This window comes from Sinocyclocheilus anshuiensis, unplaced genomic scaffold (assembly GCF_001515605.1).
Source record: "Sinocyclocheilus anshuiensis isolate Anshui unplaced genomic scaffold, SAMN03320099.WGS_v1.1 scaffold200, whole genome shotgun sequence".
In the NCBI taxonomy this organism is placed as follows: Eukaryota; Metazoa; Chordata; class Actinopteri; order Cypriniformes; family Cyprinidae; genus Sinocyclocheilus; species Sinocyclocheilus anshuiensis.
Genome location: NW_015558595.1, coordinates 704046 through 723984, shown reverse-complemented (window position 1 = coordinate 723984; position 19939 = coordinate 704046). Strand labels below are relative to the sequence as shown.

At 36.9% G+C, this 19939-nt stretch overlaps 1 protein-coding gene across 8 annotated transcripts in view; it reads right to left on the bottom strand.

Annotated features, from left to right (window-relative positions):
- ppfia2 (PTPRF interacting protein alpha 2) overlaps positions 1-19939 on the bottom strand; it is a 184336-nt gene that overhangs the window by 100165 nt on the left and 64232 nt on the right. The window contains exon 1 of one of the 8 annotated variants that reach the window (XM_016475779.1): positions 18741-19113. The exons of the other annotated variants lie outside the window; for them this stretch is intronic. Coding sequence (XP_016331265.1) covers positions 18741-18821 — 81 coding nt within the window. The 5' untranslated portion in view covers positions 18822-19113. Of the gene's footprint in view, positions 1-18740; positions 19114-19939 lie in introns of those variants that run through there. 8 annotated transcript variants of the gene reach the window in all.

Here is a 19939-nt window from a genome sequence, read left to right as displayed (position 1 = left end):
ATGTTATTCACTTAGAGCTGGAAACTTGAATCTTAGGCTCTGAACAACAATATATATGAAATGTATTGCTCTTGGACGAAGTTTTGGTATTTAGTAAGCTCAATCAACGTAAACTCAGCACACTTGAAACGAGGATAGGTGCATGGGAACAAAATCAAACAAAAAGTTGAATCAAAAATAAGTAACGAACCCGCACACTATCAATACTTGCTAATTCTTAAACTTTATTAAACGCAATGTTTTGGTCCACTGACCTTCATCATCTTTTGCCTTATGAAGGTCAGTGGACCGAAACGTTGCGTTTAATAAAGTTTAAGAATTAGCAAGTATTGATATTGTGCGGGTTCGTTACTTAGGTATTTAGTAAGCAAAATACTTGTGATTTGACCTATAGACTTATACTAGAGATTTGTTAAGTAAATAAATAAATAATACCTACAAATACTCTTACTTGAGTGAAAGTACAGATACTGCTGGTCAAATATTACTCCATTACAAGTAAAAGTTGTAAAGACAGATTTTTACTTAAGTAAAAGTACAGAAGTACTTGCTTTTAAAAGTACTTAAGTACCAAAAGTAAATTTCCTTTTTTATGTCAATGCACCGTGTGACGAGTGGGGGCGGGGCTGAGAGCCGTGGGAACGGAGCGAGGCCGGTGGAGTAATTGATAATGAGCGACACCTGCACCACTCACCGGTCTCGAGTCTCACGGAGGAGCTCCGGAAGGATAAAAAGGAGGAGTGACGACAGTGAAGGACGAGAGAGGACCAGGCCTGGACTTTATTTTGTGTTTTGGTTCTGTTTGTGCGCGACAGTCGTCCGCTAGTGGCTGTCTCGTTATTTTGTGATTATTTTATTATTAAAGTTTTCTTTGACTGTTCGCCGGTTCCCGCCTCCTTCTTCCCGAACTACGAACTTTGTTACATTGGTGCCGAAACCCGGGAGGAAGGAGGGACACGCTGTCAGAGAGCCCTCGCTGCTGACGGGGAACGCGGTGCTGAGGAGATCGGGCAGCAGGAACAAGCGGAGAGCCCGCCGGTGGCTGCCCGAGGCAGTGGTGCTGGAACTATGGAAGATGAGGTGGGACTGAGTGCTCGCTGCCGCAAAGTACAGATACTCAAAAAGTGTACTTAAGTACAATACTCAAGTAAATGTACTTAGTTACTGTCCGCCTCTGCAAATACTTACACTAAAATGGCACAATTTGTAGATTTTTGCCTGTCAGTAGTAGCTACAAACTGTGCCATTTTATTGTAGGTGGCAGCATTAGGGTGCAATACCGCCACCTACTATGTTGGAGTGTCAACCAGATTGTTACTGCCACTGGATTGTTTACAACATCATCGTTTGTGTAGTATTAAAACTATATTTCATTTTGTATATCACGGTTATCATCAATACCACTATATTACGATACCCCAGTGTATTTACTGATAACCTTCCCCCAAGTCATAGCTCTCAAATCTCATTTGCACATGCACATCAAGACAAGTTGCACCAGGTTTGATGTCAATAGTTCTTGTTTGTCTCGTAACCGATTGTGACGTGTCTGCTAAACCTCTGTTTAAATGTCTCCTTTTGCATTACACAAAAGAAAGAATAACATGAAAAGTGAGTAAATGCTTTCTGGGTGCATGATCCATTTAAACTGATCTAGAGTTACAAGTGTCTGTTGCCAAAACAGTAGAATTAATGAGTACAGTGAATATTACTCAGCAATCAACCAAGAACTCAGAAATTATCAAGTCTATGACTAATTTGTCCCCTGTGGTTCTTTGACAAACCCAAACATTCAGACAGCAAGACTTCCGTCAGTGTTCATTAATGCAGTCACAACTGATTCCAGAAATCACATAGAGAACTGCTCTACTTTTAATAAACATGAACATAAATTACAGACGTTTGATTGCTTTCAGGAACCATCACCGGAGGCCTCACAGCTGTGGTTTTCCTCGATGCAAGCACCACTTGCTTTCCTCACATCCCCTTGTTCATAGCACAAAAGCCCCTTGCATTACAAAGCTGCACTTGAGTCATCCTCTACTCGTCTATGAGTCATTTAAAAGCTACAAAAGCCTTCTAGTGCATGGATGGAGGGGGTCCTGTTTTTTCCAAGTGCTAACAATGGGTGCATTTTCAGAGGGCTGGAAAAAACTTGAGCTTCATGCACACTCTTCTCATTGGGCCGCTGAGGTCAGCTCTCTCTATTCAACCCAAACCTGCTGGAAGGAGATAATAACCAGACCTGTGTTCAGCATCCAGGATCGTCTGGGGACGTTCTGTCCTTACCAACAATCCATCTTTCCTCTCAACCTGGTCCAGGTGCTGTTTTACCATTTCTAGAGCTGGTGCGGGATGTGTGGACACTGAATAATCCAGTCCATTACTGAAGGTGGCGGGTGGCAGAGTGACAGACGCCGAGGTGGGACCGAGACAGAGCGGTTCACCCTGATGGCAGAAGCCTTTTTGGAGTCGCCCTAAGGTTGCCCTATTAATGCCATTGGAGTGTTCAATAGCAATTTCTCAGCAATGCACAGAAAAATATGGCAGAGGTAGTTGACTACTTCCAGGTTTTCCCTTGGCACAAAACATTGAAATTTGACAGGCCTGGAGTCTTGTTGATGGGCATCCCAGGAGAATAAGCCTTGGTCTCATTGCAGTTGGATACTGATTGAAACGTTTTTGAGAAATAAGAGAAAAGTAGGGCAAAACATGGGTGAAGAAGCTCTGAAAAATGTAATCTAATCTAATGCAAATGCGTTTTGCCCGCAATTTGCTGATGTTAGTCATCCCCTGTGCCCTGTTATGCAGCTTTTTAGTGGATGCTACTCTTCTTCACTCCTTATGTATTTTCACCAGTGACCTAGAGAGCTTCTTATCTAACAATTTCAGTTACAAACCACAGATAACAGCCAGCTGAACTCATCAATACTACAGGAAAATCGCCAACATGAGGCGACCCTATGCAGTTAGATTTGCATAGCCTTTCCGTCAATGCATCAATAGCTAAAAAGCAACATTCATTTCAATGCTTGTCTAGGCTAGTTAATGCCAACTAGAGCTGGTTATGTGCTGGTGAATCATAACAGCTATGTTGCTAAAAAGCAGCAGTCAGTCAAGCCAGCTTATTTGTAAAATTCAATATCCAAGTCTTTCTGGTTAAGCTAGTTAGAAAATATGAATGAACTGAATTTCCCTACAGCGTCAGATTTGTCATATGGGTCAAAGACATGGCTTTTAATTTTTAAATGTTTTGTTTTTTTTTATCCTCTATTAATTTAGGCTACTCAAAAATACATAAAACACAATTTATGTTTATAATAGTTTAGAATTGTATATAACTGCATATTTGTATAATTGTATGTAATTGCATACAATTTATAATTGTATATCTGAATACACATCTTCCATTATAAACATGTTTTTTAAAATAAAAAAATAAAAATTAATCATCATCAACATTTGTATTAACATGTAATTATTATTATTAATAATAATAACATTTAACATTTTAACAATATTAACACGTGTATTATTATTATTAATATTATTATTAATGATAAAAATTTTCAATATTAACAAATAATAATTAATTTGTTAGCATTAGCTAACTATATTATTTAAAATGAACTGACAAATAAACAGTACTTCTACAGCATTTATTAATCTTAGTTTTTAATTTCAATTTAGTATATAATAATAATAATCTTAAAAATACATTTTTGTTAAAATATTTGAAAAATTGTTCAAAGTAATGTGGTACAAACATGCAGGGAAAAAAAACATGTTATTACACAGTATATTATAAATATTTACAATACATCTCAGGTTATTAGAACAAAAAAAAATGTATGCCCAAAGTTTCCTGAGTAGCCAAGCTACTGCCATTGTGACAAACCGGAATAAAAATGGATAGCTCCAGCTATTATAGACATCCTTGAACACCAGCATCCCACATGGGGGAACAGAATTCAAAACACAACAAACGCTGGTGAGCAGAGAGTAGAACTGAAATTCACACAGACCTGGGCAGACAGCTCAGCCCAAGCTAATTCGGATTTTTACATCGTCTGATCGAGGTCAGTCTGGCTGTAGTCGTCCACATTGGGCTGTGGCAATATCAGCTGGAGCTCAGTACGAGAGTGATGAAATGTGCTGGGAGCACCATGGGCATTTAAAACGTCTTCAGCACAGAAGTTTATTGATTTCTCTGGAATCGTTTGGCTGAATGTCAGGTCATCCTGAGGCAATGCCATTAACTGCAAGCTGCCACAGGGAAGCAACAGCCTTCAATTTGCATCCTAATCTCCCACACCCTGTGTGCTCAGATGAAATCTCTGGAAATGTTTGGGCGGATGCAAAGTCTGTATTGTTGGGTAAAACGATTTAGGGGGAAGGTATGTCAGTGTTAAAGTATCAATCAAATTTGTCTTGGTCAGAATGGCAACTTTCGATGAAAAGAGTGCGTTTGAAATATAACTGAATTCGACAATTCACACCCAAATATTACCCAGCTGCACATGTCAGCAGCCAAATCCATCTATTTAGCGCACACAGTCAGGGCTCAGCTAAATCCAGAGGGGTCAAAGGTCAGCTCTGCTGCCCTCGTGCCCTGTTCAGCTCCATGGCTTCTTAACTTAACAGATAAAAAGAACCACTGCAGTCCAACACACCAAAGCTAAATAAATCACCTCAGAGAGCAAATGTTTCTATTTCATATTTTAACAGCCTCTCTTCTGCATTGCACTGCTTTAACAAACAAATAAAGATGACATATTTCTCACATCAGCACAGCTTTACGAGTCTGCTTGGACCTTACGGACATGCCATAACTGAAGAAATGGCCAGTGCTCACTTAACTGAACATGGCAAGGTTTTAGTGCACTTCATTATTTACAAAGTCCACAGCACAGGAATGAATAACTGCTTTAGACAAGCACTGGAGTGCTAAGATAGTGTTTTATGCAGTATGCTAGTTACTTCTGCATTAATGGTGTGCATCTCTCACCTCAGAAGGGCGATGGTGTATGAAATCGTCCACATGCAGCTTTCATTGCCTGCAGTCCCCTGTGCCCTGTTATACAGTTTTTAGTTTTTAGTGTATTAACACCACTGACCTAAAGAGCTTCTTATCACAGGGGTATCAATACACCCCCACAACCTGACCCTATGTGGGACCCACCTTACACGATTATAAGCCAAAAATGGAAGAAATATGCATAGGCCTATAAGTGTATATGCTCATAGTGCAAATGAACTATGATCATAATGTTCCCAGATTACACAGACTCACAATTGTAGGAATATTTATGTCAAGAAAATCATATCACCGTTATTGAAAAAAATTATATCGCGATACATATTGATATTGAATTATTGTCCAGCCCTACATGTAAGCTGAAAAAAAATAAGAGGAAAATATTTAAACAGCATAACATTGAATGAATAAATGAATAAATAAATAAATAACAGACTGTCTGTCTCCATTTGGCTTTCATTTTTATAATTTCAGTTTTCATTTTAATTTTAGTTTAATTTATTACATAGTAATTTTGTTATGTGCTTTTGTCATTTTCATTTTTCAAATATTACTATTTAATTGAATTTTTTTTTTTTTTTCAGTTTTAGTTTTTATTTATTTCCAGTTAGTAATTTTTGTGCTTCAACATTAGCAAAAATTTGCAGAATGCCACTAAATCTTATCTAACATTTGCAGCAACACTCCACTGACATCAGCCAGCCAAACCCATCAACAATACAGAACAATTCCCATTATGAAGATTCAGATTTGTGTAATTCAATAATCAATGGTCAATTAGTATCCAGTGCTTTCAAACTGTAAATGAACACCACATGTTGATTAAAATTAAACATAGCCAAAAAGACACACTGGTTGAAAAAACTTTACTAAGAATGAAAATGGTGCCACAAAGCAAAAGATTGGATAGAAAACCCACAGCTAAGATGTGTGACATACACTGATGCGCTTTCAATTTTGTTGAGGAAGTGGCTTCCATTTTGGTCTCTTTCATCCTGTGCAACAATGACAAGAATTAAAGGCCCACAGAAAATGTGATCTAAGTCATTCAAAGAAAGAAAGACCGTAGGAGATCTAAAATGCTAATGTTCATCATGCCTGATCTAGCAAGGATGCTACTCTGCATGGCAGTAAAGGTGTTAACACTAACCAACAGCTTGCGGCCGAACGAGAGCTACAGTCAGTCACAATGACAAATGTGCTGACACCACAGTCTCGTTACTGCAGCTGCATCATGGGTAAGATAGGGAACTAATAAAGAGTGAAAACTACGAGAAGAAAGATTATTCTTGTTCTTTCAGTCTCTCGCCCAAATGAGCTCATTTGACCACTTAAAAATAAATGAGGCCACATATCATTTTATTACAGCATTTTAAATAATGAAGTCCATTAATGACAAATGTGCTGACACCACAGTCTCGTTACTGCAGCTGCATCATGGGTAAGATAGGGAACTAATAAAGAGTGAAAACTAAGAGAAGAAAGATTATTCTTGTTCTTTCAGTCTCTCGCCCAAATGAGCTCATTTGACCACTTAAAAATAAATTAGGCCACATATCATTTTATTACAGCATTTTAAATAATGAAGGCCATTTGTCAGCTTGTATATTGATTTTGTATTTTGCATTGGCGTCCGAACTACTAATGGTTCCCTTCAGAGCTGTGCTGACTCTCATATGCCCTATATGTGCCCATTCTGTGCTGTGAGTGTGGGGTTTGTGAAATATTAAATAACATTGTAGAACATTACATGTTATACTAACTATAGGTATCATGTGACAATTTTCAAGCATCAACTAATTTTTACATCCCTATTCCAGAATGAAGCTACATGCTGCACAAAGCGACAGAATCTTGGGTAATTTGGGTCATTTATAATGTTGCACAGGGTTCAGCCAATCACCTATGACTCTATAATTACTATCTACATCTATTTTACAAATGTCTCTATCCCTATAGTGTTTGATACTAGCATGTTGCTAAGCTAAAGCCTCAAAAAAAAAAGGTTGCAAAAACACCGCACACACACATTTTGAGTTAAATGGTTCATATGCACGTAGATGGAACTGTTTACTGATTCTTTTCAGCTCTGAGTAAAATATAATCAACGTTTCCTTCAATACCATATATAGGCATTTTTCATTCATCGCAGTGTATTCTTGGGATTGCCTTATTGGTAAGGTACCCACGCGATGCTAAATGTACTATGGTGTGTTATAATTTTGCTGCATTCTGCCAGAAGAGTCTTTGAATTGTGAATATGCCTATAATGTCTAAAAATGCTGTCTAGGTAGGCAGCTCACTGCAGCTTGGAACAGAGCCAATGTGAGCAAGAAAAAACAAGGCAAATCTGAAGGAAAAAAAAAGAAAGAAAGAAAGAAAGACATTAAAAGAGTCTAAGGAAAGAGATTGTGTACAAAATGCAGCATGAAACAAGTGACAGTGGTTCAATTCAGTGTTGATTTGTTTGGATGAATATCAGGTACAGTACATGTCAATTTTTCCTAAACAATCACTTAACTAAAGGTGTAAAATATACAGGGAACCCTGTCAGTTGGTACATTAGCAATTCCAAATTCAACTGCTATTTATTTTTAGATCAAGACTCAAATAAAAATCAACACTCAAATAAAAAAACACACTTAAAAAACAAGTTTGTATGCAAGCATTTAAATTGCACATGAAGATTTATATCAACAATTTTTATATCAACTTTTAAGTTGCTTCTACTCAATTTATTGTTGAAATGTTAAACCTTTAAATGACAGATGTCCGCTTATTCAAACATGCAATAAAAGAGATTATCACTAACAGTAAAAATCTAAAGTGCATATATTTGGCAAAATGTTCAGATCTAGAGGTTTTTTTCTACATAACTAACAAGCTATGGACATAGAATTGCTTTCCTGAGGTAAATGTAATGTTACAAACATACTGTTACAAGTTTTATAGTCATCTTTCCACGGTAAAAACTCTGACTGAGCGATTGCATGAGACATGATACATTTCAATAAGTTGTACTGTTTCTGTCAAGATAACTTCTGATATTCATTCATGTTTATTTTGTGCTGTAATTAGTAGTAAACTGGAAGAGATAATCGGTTCACGTGCCCTCCACGCTGCTGCTTGAACTGAGGTGGCTACAATGATCTGTCAAGCCATATTAAAGTGTGCCAAAACAGCATTTATTGTTTGAATTTCATGATAAAATTTGAAAGCTGAGCTTTGTTTCATATCAAAGGTAATAAAGCACAAAGCTTATTGCGATTGTTGGATGGCAGGCACACACTGTTGCATTTTTCTAATATACCGTGTCAAGTTAAAAACAACTTCATTCTGCTCCATTCTTCTGCGCTTCCTCTAGGTATTTTTTAACATAAGGACAAACCCTATATGATCACCACATGAGAAACGCATCTGATCAGAGCATTGAGGACATGACCATAAATGACCCCAATTATACAGGCTTTCCTTAAGACTGACTTATTTGGACACCAATCGAGTATGATTATGACAATATGTAGATCTGTGCATCCCTAGTCCGCACACACGCACACAGAGGGTCGCCGTGCTTTCGAAAGCTCACTCATCCTTTTAATCGGTGTGGAATCCATCAAAGTGGGTCAAACTCCCTCCCATCTGCCCCACTGAGATTTTAATGCACAAGGCCTGATTAAAACACATACATACACACAGAGGAAAATAGGCCACACTTTGAATTTTAATGAAGGACATTTGTAAGCAATTATGCTTGGTGCCACGGTGGTGAATGAAAGGTCAAGTGCTACAATTCCCAAAAGGCTGCTTGCTTGATCACTGTAAACAAAATGTGTGTGTGCGTGCGTGCGTGCGTGCGTGCGTGCGTGCGTGCGTGCGTGTGTGTGTGTGTGTGCATGCATACAATCGCCCAGGGTACGACCTTGTAGAGATGGTATAAGGAGGAGGAGGCGGACGACTCATTGGGAATCCTGGTGCCCAATACGGCGGCTGTAGGAATGGAAGTCATATCTTTCATTAGGTGGACTAGCTTGAAAAAACTGCTTTTTCTTGTGTAATTTGAGCTAAAGATGCAGAATATGAGATACTCTCAAAAATATTTAAGTCCTAAATTTAAAATGTATGTACTTGAATTGCATATAAACTTTCCATCCATTTAGATTACACAGTTTTAGCATAAACAAACTAATAATTTAATGTGATGCATATCTGTCTGTCATACATAAATAAAACAGGTAAGAATTTTGCACTCAAAACAAATCGTGGCAGAGTTTAAAATTGTTTTATTACAATTGTTTAGAATCAGCTAAAGCCTGTTCATTTTGAACACAATTTGTTAGTTAAAAACTATGAACATGATTAAAATATGGCTAGCTGTGGAACAAGCAATATTCAATAAAAAAGGAATTTATTTACGATACATATATAAACTTGGTTATTATTTATTTATTTACTTTTTTAGTACAATTACAGAATATTTACTTGTTTCTTGCCTGTTTCATTTATAAATGACTGACAAATATGCATATTAAAACTGTTATGTTAAAACTGTGTAATCCAAATGGATGAAAATTTTATATGCAATTCAAATAAATTTTAAATGTAGGCATGTGTGTGTGTGTGTGTGTGTGTGTGTGTGTTTTAGTGTACTATTGTTGTCAGATTATATTTCTGATTTGAAATATTTTATTTAAAGACAATTTTGGCAAACAGCTTGGCAGATTTTAGTCAATTCACATCGATAAATAGGAGCTGTGACTGAAAATGCTACCAAGACTGTACTAACTTACCTTAAAGGGACTTTCAAAATTATTACAACTGCATTTTCTATGAAATACCTCTGTAATATTGTCATTTCGGTTTCTTTTGTAAACTGGCAAACAACAAATACAAAACAGCTAAGCAGAAATGAGTTGTTTTGGGTGGTGTCGCAGCACTACAGTCATAATAACAATGCTTCTAGGTTCAAAGAAAACCACCATTGCGTCAAAGTCATGAGTCGTGCCCTGCTGGTCTAATCCATGTGCACATCTGCTGTGGGGAATCGTCGATGTAATCCCATATGGCCGTAAATGAGAAAGAAAGAGAGAGGGGGTATCTTTAAGGCGGTGTGTTGACTTGAGGCAGTGTTCCTGTGGACATGACTCTGGCACTGAAAGACTATGGCCCAGGTCCAACACCTAGTGAGCTGCCTTACTGTCTATTGTCTACTGGCAGCATCCTAGCTGAAATGGAACCTGTTTTGAAGCGCTCTTCATGAGCAGCAACTCTATTAACAGTCATTCATAAGTTCACACAGAGTTTCTCACTGGCATGACATACTCCACTGATGTTTATAGTTGATTCCATTACAAACATGGCATTAGCATGTTGCATTAGCATTAGCATGTTAAAACTTTAAGTGGAATAGAAAAAAATAATTAAAACAGTAGTCAGTTTTAGCAGTCAGGGCTCAACAATAAGGATTTTTTTTCTGGTTGCCCAGTCAGGTGAGTAAAAAAGCTTATTTTACATATTTTTAACAAGTTTAATAATGAATACATATTACAACATAGAAAATGTTAATTTTAATTTATATTCAATAAAGTGAAATAAAGATTAATAAAGTAAAAAATAAAAAATGCAAATATTCCTATAATATTTAAAAATTCTAATCTAATATAATTTTATATAGTAGATATTTTAGTAAAACATTTTTTAGAAATAGAATAATCAATATTAATAATTAAAAATACTACTGTAAATTACACAGTTTTACACATTAGCACTAATAGAAATAATAGTTATTATAATAAGATAGCAAACTCCAAAAGAGTAAATTCATCAACACTTTTGCTGGAAAATGACGGCATATGACAAAACATGGCTGGTTTATAATTCTCTTACTAATGCTACCAAGATTATCACAAAAAACACTCATGAAATTTCAGCAAAACATACTGACAATTTTAAAATGTTAACCTCATATCAAAGGTAATAAAGGTAATAGACCTCATACGTCATTCCCCCAGAACTGCTTCCGTGTACAACAGTGAGCGCAAGCTAGATTCAAGTGATTATTACGTTTTGAATATGGATATTTTTCTTACAAAAACGCATCGATTCGCTACAGGAGGCCTTTGTTCACCCCCCCGGAGCCGTGTGAGACACTTTTTTTTGTGGAAGGGTGCTTTTTATTTCACGTCATTTGAACCGAAGGAATGCAACACCCGCTGAGTACAACGATAGAGCTTGAAAGATCAAAGACAATTTTTAATATAACTCCGACTGGATTCGTCTGAAAGAAGAAAGTCATATACACCTAGGATGCATCGGGGGTGAGTGAAACGCAGCCTAATTTTCATTTTTGACTGAACTAACCCTTTAAGCAATGGTGGTGACTGCAAAGGCAAGTGAGCACACCTGGTGACTGGACAAATACATTTCAAACAGGCTTCATACACTGTGATCTGGGACTGGTTGTTGCAGACAACCTCACCAACTCAAAGGCAATAAGTATGAGTCTTGTAGTTTGTGTGTGGCTTAAGGCAGCATACTTTAGCAGGAAACCCTTTGGAACCGCCTTTGCATCTTTAACATGCCTACAATACCTAAAAATGTCTAGGTAGGTAGCTCAATGGGGTTTGGAACATGTCTCTGTAAACCTGAGGCATGTCAAATGAGCTTTAGCAAAACTAGCGACTAGCAAAGCTTTTCTACCACAATGTAAGTGACTGCACAAATATAAATAGCTTACTAATTACCATTACCACAGCCCATACCGTACTATCAGCCCATAAATGCACTGACGACTGCATCACAGTCGTCACATTCAACTCAGAACTGCCATACATGTGCTTATCGGCCTCTTCATAAACAATGACAAGCTGCGTGTGATTTGAAATCGCAGTTCTAACACAACACTGTGCTGACATACAATTATACCCCAATCCAACTCCCCCGCACTAATCGCTGCAGAGCCCGAAACTGCTGGCTGAACCAAAACGAAAAAGTTGCACTTTTAAGGAAGAGTTAAAAGTGCATCTGTTTTTCCTAACACTTGGCTGAAGCGGCATTGGAGCATGTCTGCTCAAAGATAGAGAGGAGAGTGAGACAGAGCTGAGAAATAGTGTAATTGCTTTGACCAAATGCTCATGAGGGAAAAGAAAAGAGAGCGACAGAAAGACTGTATATGCCTAGAGCGGTCCTACAGATTATTATGGATTACTAGTCCAAAAAAATTTTTAATAGAATATTTTAACCTACCCTGTCAACATTTTCAATGAACCCTACACAAACAAATGGGTGATTGTTTAAAAGAGAAGAGTTTTCAAATTTTTCAAAAAAAGAATTTTATGCTAAATTACTAAAAACATTTTTTTAAATCATAATGATTTTTTGTTCCTTACAGTACAGACATGTAATGTACACTGTAAAAACACACTGTAAAAATACAGCGTAGAAAGTAAATATTGTTTTTCACCTGTCCCATTAAAAAATAACTTTCTTACTAATGTGTCTCATCGGGGTCTGGGGGACCCTAAATATTTGGGATATCCCTTAGGCTGATTAATCATGACATAAGTTGTTTTTGAAAACATTTTCACAACACACAATCATTGCACAACTAAATCCTCCCTGAGCCAGATCATTTAAACTGCTCTGGACTTCCTCATATTCCATTTGTTGCATCCGACACAATCAAACCCAAGCCTGTGAAAATAATCTCCATATTAACCTCTTTTATGAAGCAACAAAAGCACTTTGTCTTTGCCTTGACCTTTGACTGAATAGAGGGTTTCACTGAATACATCACTGAACTGAATGGAGCAGCATTAGTGGGTGGACTGAATCAGGCCTTTGCTTTGTGACAGCATATAATTTATATTTAACAAAGTGCCACCTGCGGTCCAGAACAAAGATCTACCTTGGTGTAACTGTCAAACACCAACGTCAGAGGTTACAGTAAAGCAGAAACATTTACGGCACTAAATATCTCAGGATTAATGATGGCTTCGATTCCACTTGGACATTTTCTAATTACGATAACTATTTTCCTGCTACTGTAAATGGCCAAAAAGGCATATCCTTCCTGATATTATAATTCTATACTTTTATGTCTAGATAAATTTTAAAAATTCATCACTCCTCTGTGAAAGTCATACAGGTTTGGAACAACATGTAGGGGTAAATGATGACATAATTTTCATTTCTGGCTGAACTATCACTTTACACATTGAATCTTGACTGCCATTGACAATGAACCAATTGAACTGACACTTTCTCAAATAAGTAGCAGTCGTTACCTAATATTAGTCATTTCATTTGTTTAATTAATACAATAAGGCTGTCATCCTCACTGCAGCCTCCATCTCAGGAAACATGTGATTGAAAGGGCTTTTCCATGCTAATCAGGATTGATTGAACAAGGTTACATCACTACGGACCCCGGCAGCGAGAGCCCTGCAGACAAAAGGACAGAGCACTGAATCATGGGTAATCAAAGTCCATGTGCTGTGAAATGATGAGATAAATGTGTGTGGAAGGTGATGGCTTCAAACAAGTCGAGTGACTCAGGACAATTCTAATGCATTAGAACTCAATAAGACGTCTCATCGAGACAATGGAAGGAGTACTTAAGATGGATACGAGTCTGCCATCAAAAGCATCATAGAGCCGTGTATGGATCACTGTCCTTTTGTTTCCAAGCAACAAAAAACACTCCTTCTCCTTTACATAGGCTACATAATAAAACATTTAACTTCATTCTAAATTATCAAGTCAAAAATGTCCCTTTAACACTTATGATCCTTATTTACCTAAATAATAAAGGTTTTTATGAAGCAATGAACCCTGTCACAACAAACCTTCACCGATACCAGACACCAGTGCAAGGATTCTGACTGGTTTAGTATTCTGGGCTGGACTGAGTCCTGTGTGAATTGCTAAGAAGGGTCAAACCATTAGTGTGATTAAACCTACACCCTCTCTCTCTCTCTCTATCCATCACAGTCTCTCTCCATCCATCTCTCCAATAATGTTTTGACATGTCTCTCACCCACATCATTTCTCATCACCTTCTCGTTACTTAGCCTTTAGCAGGACAATTACAATACCCCTTAAATGGACAGTCCCCCTTGGGCAACCTGGGGTCTAGTGCCTTGTTCAAGCACATGACTGTGATCAGGCTCTGCCTGGATCAGTTTGTGGGTCACCTGTACGTCAACTCATATCTTGCAACATAGCAAAAAGGTACATGTTTGACACATTAGGCATCATAATTAAGTTTAGCATATAGTACTATATGCTCCATATTATATTTAGGGCTGGTAATTTAACGTGTTAATTAGATTAATTAATTACGGTTGAAAAACAACGCATTACAATTATTTACGCATTTAAAGCACTTGCCCCGCCCCAGGCCTACGTGGGTCATCTGACATTTCATACAGTTGATTGATGACAAATATGAGGCAGGGCAACATCTCACTGCGTGATGGAGCCTAGAGAACATAGTTAGAAGAATGTCCCTAAAATTCAAGATATGGGGCAAAAATGCCCCTGTTTGAGTTTTTGTCTCATATTTACATCATATAGCTAAGCAATATCACACGAGCAATAAGTGCAATATCAATTTAATTAAAGCAATTAATCAAATAAATTATTAAAGGTATAGTTCACCCAACCAAAAATGACAGTTGTGTCATCATTCACTCACCCTCATGGTCCAAAAGAGTATATGTAATAAATTTTATCAAACAAAATATTTCTTGCTGAAGCTATTTTTTGTAATGTCTGTTTGATGCTGTACACAACAATGACTTTAAATTATCTTTTAGGAGTAATTTCTCAGCCAAATTTGATGTGCAATTAATTTGTGGTTAATTAGATTAATTAATCGCCACATCATGTAATTAATTAGATTTAAAAAAAAAAATCATTTACCAGCCCTAATTATATTATTAATAATAATTATTAATATAAATAATAATAAAAGCAAATACTATCATATTGATTAAATATTACATTAACATACATTAAGTAATATTATACTATTTATAACATTATTATATAACATATAATCTTATACTAATTTAAGATAAATTACTTCTTGTATTGCTCATTTGTAAGTCGCTTTGGATAAAAAAAAATGAAAAAAGTATATGTAATTATATAATACAATTATGATATGAATAGTGGTTTATATTAAGAAAATATTTTATTACAATAATATTAATTATTATGTTGACAACATATATAGTTGTTGTTGTTTTTTTTCAACTGCAATGTTCCTTACCTTTGTTATTGGAAATAAGCGATCAGCTCCCGTTAAACAAACTAAAGAAACCCACAACCTCTCATTTTCGAACTAATCCCAATTTGATAAGCCCGGGCAAAACTGTACTGGCTATGAGGGGATAGGCCAAGGTAATGAATTTATGCTCACCACACTTTGACACCGCCCCAGATGGCCAGGGCTTTACATTTTTTTTATTTTCTCTTTTTTTTATGGTAAGAGCTGTCTTACCTATTGAATACAATCTGTAATCCATTTATGCTATGAATTCTGTGCAGGAACAGTGAGCTATATTGGTTTTGACTTAAATTTCCCATATTACAGCAGACAGGTGTGCACTAATACAGAGTCTATCGCTGATGCTATATTTGTTCCATGCTTCATGCAAACACCATTAACAAAACAAGCCTTGTGCTTGAATAACCCTACATACCTACATACACACACACTAACCCACAGACATACACACAGCTTTGGAGAATGCTTTGCTACGCCAACACTATTGACTCTGTGCAGTGTTTGCCAGGTCTGGGGAGGTTTGCTGAAGAAATAGTGAGAAATATCATCTGTACAACAATACAGAGTGCTAGAAACACTCTTTGAAACTGACATCAGTCTGATCAGAAAGCATTTAATTATATGGGTGAAAAATACTGAGGAAGAAAAAGCAAGCGACAATGGGAAACGGTCACGAAAAGCAGGAGAAATAAAAGCAAAATGCAAATAATAACATTCAACTAACCATATAATTGTGTGTAGTTAGGATGGCAATTACTTCCCAAGTCATTTGTTATTGACGTCAAAGGCTGTCCAATCAAACTCAAAACCATGTATCGCTTGGGAGAAGATTCAAATTAGGTGGATAACAATATGGACAAAACTATGTTTAAAAATAAAATGCAAACCAGACTACATTAATACAGGTGCACTTGCAACAAGAATAAACAAGATTTGTGCTAACCACAATGTGTTTTGTACAGCTCATGGAAGCATCAAAAATTGAGAGACATCATTGTTATTGCATTTACAAAATGTCTCAATTGCCTATTCTAACCCAGGCTCAGTGGAAATGCATGATTTGCTACATGCCTGTAAAACAGTTCACAGTAAAATAAACACTAGAAGCAGTAAAACACCCCAAAAAAATGATATATTTGAATACAAATTATGTTTATAGGGGCATATTATTAATTAATAAGGATTCGTTTTGCGTGGTTTATTACACAATAATATACTATGACCTAAAAACACTTTTTACCACAGAGCATGATTTGTAAATACAATTTACCATTTGCATCACATAGTCTGCTCCATATGTATGGCTTTTCTGACGTAGTAAACTTGCTCTGTAGCTCACCTGGTGCAGCACTGCACTTGCGATGTGGCGTGATCTGGTATGAATCCAGTGAAACACGAGTCGCGACACTCCAAAAATGAGCTCAAAGCCTCATAAAAGGAAGGTAAAATGACAGTTGCGTCAGATAATTGCGTTTTGATCTCACATTTGCTTTTGTTAACATTATCAATTAGGTTTAGGTTAGAGTTTAGTGTAGGTTGTATGTTATTTTCAAACGCGTTAGAGCATTAACCTATTAGCGCCACTCACCGACATTTCATTTACGAATTGCTACAAGAACCAACATAAAACATTGCCAGATTCACGTCCACCTGTTTTAGATAAAACTAAACACTAAGTAGTGCAAGTTGTGGCCTAATGGTTAGCGAGTCGGACTCGTAACCCAAAGGTTGCGGGTTCGAGTCTTGTACCGGCTATATATATATATATATATATTTATTTATTTATATTATTAATTAATATGTTATATATTATATAATAATCCTGCAGCACCCTTGGAAGTTTGCTGAGGCCCCTTGAGGACCACTGGTTTAAAATACATTTTTGTTTACAATTTTATTATGAACAATTCTAGTACTACGTTTAATTGTCCAAATGTAAATTCTGTCCTGAAGCAAAACCAATCGAGACCCACTGCAGTAAACAACTATGTAGCTTTCAAAGCCCCAACTTGTCTCTCCGGTGCAAGCTTAGATTGTTCAGGCTGTTGCTGTACTGTAATAGACTGTCAGGGAAGAACATAGACTGTGCCGTTTTAAATCAGAGGGAAAATCTCTCAGGCTTTTTCCCATGGGGAGCACCTAATGATGAGACAAGCTGATACTACACACACAAACACACACAGAAACATAATGAATACACACTCTCTCAAAATGAGCAAAGCTGAAAACAACTGGAGGTACCATGCCACAGTATTTTTCGTGCACAGGGTAACCAAAAATAAACCTCTATAATCCACAAACAAATATCAATACAGATGGTTAAACAAGCATCTGCGGCACCTGTTGAAAAGCGCTCCGATGAAATCATCATCTCTAAAGCCACAGTCTCTCACTGATATCATCACTGGCTTGGTTACCATGGCCTCCCATTACAGAAATCAATATCTAAAGACACTGCCCTCATTCCAATGCATGAGATTTGGGTCACAGCTGAGCAGTGCATGCAATTCAGCATATCAAGACAATCTACCACTGGTGCATAATAATCAGAGACTGACCGTTAGAACGGGGTATTTTATCACATGGCGAAGTTGACATTATTATTGTTATTATTACACAAATATTAATGATTCATTTATAATAATAATAATAATACCATATTTCCACAGACAAAGAAACGGTTTGATATTTTCTTGATACCTTTTCCATTTTGGATGTTTCATTAATTGTTTCATGACATAAATGTTGCTGATCTATATAATATGCTGATCCTACAGTACGTTTTTTCTTGTGTGTGTGTAGCCAAAACTTTGTGTTTATACAGGAAATAACTCTCAACATTAAAGCTATTCGAAATATTCCCTGGAGTAAAAAAGTGTGACTCGTCTGGTTCTCCTATCCATTAACCTCTTGAGCACAATAAAGCGTATCGTTTTAGCGAAACAGGATTAAGATGATCTGACTTGCAGATTGGTTGCCCACTTAATAAACTATAGACTGGAATTCAAATAAAATTGTATCAAAAGTACTGTCAATGTAAGCTACTGTCCTGGCGTGATGTATTTATAAAGCGTTCGCGCCTCCGGAGGAATGCGAGCGTTCGATCCAACTGCCGGTTAACGCCTTTAAAGCTTCAGTTCAGACCTAAACTACATCGATATCGTGACAGTTTAGGGCTAAACTCAATCCTAAACGCGATTAAAACAGTCAACCCCGGCTATTCTGTGTATAACTACCACCAAACTCTGAGTGCGCATTTTGCCAGAGCCCTTTCAGATTAAAAAACAACGTAACGTACTGCATCACGGATGTGTCAAACAAAAGCGATTTAAACTGCGAATAACGCAGCATAAAGAAACATAACAAGCAGTTCGCATTAGTTATTGGCTTTTAAACACTTTAAATACTCACCTGGTATGTGTAAAATCTCGTCCCGTTGGGCGGGTGGACCTTTGGGGAGTTAGTCCCCGTGTTCATGTCTGAGAAAATCATATTTTCTCCAATGCAATGCAGAAGCGATCAGCAGTATGTCTCCGGCTGCACAGTATGAACTAACTTAAATCCTTCTCGTCAAGTTCAACTGATCAGGGATCAGTGCCTCCGCAACTGACGCCGGACTCCTCACATCCACATAGAAGGACAGAAAATGTAACTGCGCTCCTTTTTATGCAAGCTGTATGAATAACAAGTCAGTGCAATGCTGACATAATCAATCAGGGGTGTGAAATGTCACTGATAAATACAGCAGCAGGCTCCATGATCACAGCAAGGATGCTGTGTGCCCGTGTGCTGGACCAGCCCATCTGCTCGATAAGCTGCTGCCTCCTCACATCATTATGCAGAATCGCTGCTGGTAAACCAATCAGATATCAGATATCAGATTCAGACGTGGGCGTGGCTACATGGGGGACTCTCGGTGATGCTCAGAGATAGAGAGTCGCATATTTATGAGCTTCCGCTGTATTGGTACGTTCACACTGTCAGGTTTTGGGATTGACAACCGCATTTACTTACAGGTGTGCGTCTCGAAATGTCCCGTTCACACTGCAACTTAAATATCCGTACTGTGTGTGAACATAACCGTATTAAGGACTCAAATACAGGACTGACAGCCTTATTCTGCTGCTGTGTGAACGTGGCCATATATGTTTAGGGTCCTGTAAACAAATATGCAAAAAGCCCTCTAGGGAAACAACGCTCTTTATTTTAAAGTATTCAATGATAGCACCAGGTGCTGCTGAGTACTTTATGAGTTTTTTTGTAAGGGGCCAGGGCTAGATACTCCAATAAATATTTCTCAGGGTTATTTTTGCACATTTTTATATGAATTAAATTATTACATTTAATAGAATTTTTAAGTTATTATATACAAAGTTAAGTTATTATATATTAAATATTTTGTATTTAATTGATTAAATACAATAATATATATATATATATATATATATATATATATTATAATTTCTATTATTATATATAATATAGAAATTAATAATTTCTATATTATATTATACTTTAATTAAAATAAGACAAGGTCTGTATAGGCCAGTGGTTCTCAAACTTTTTTGGTCGCGCCCCCCATTAAACCTATAAAAAAAAATCTGGGAGCC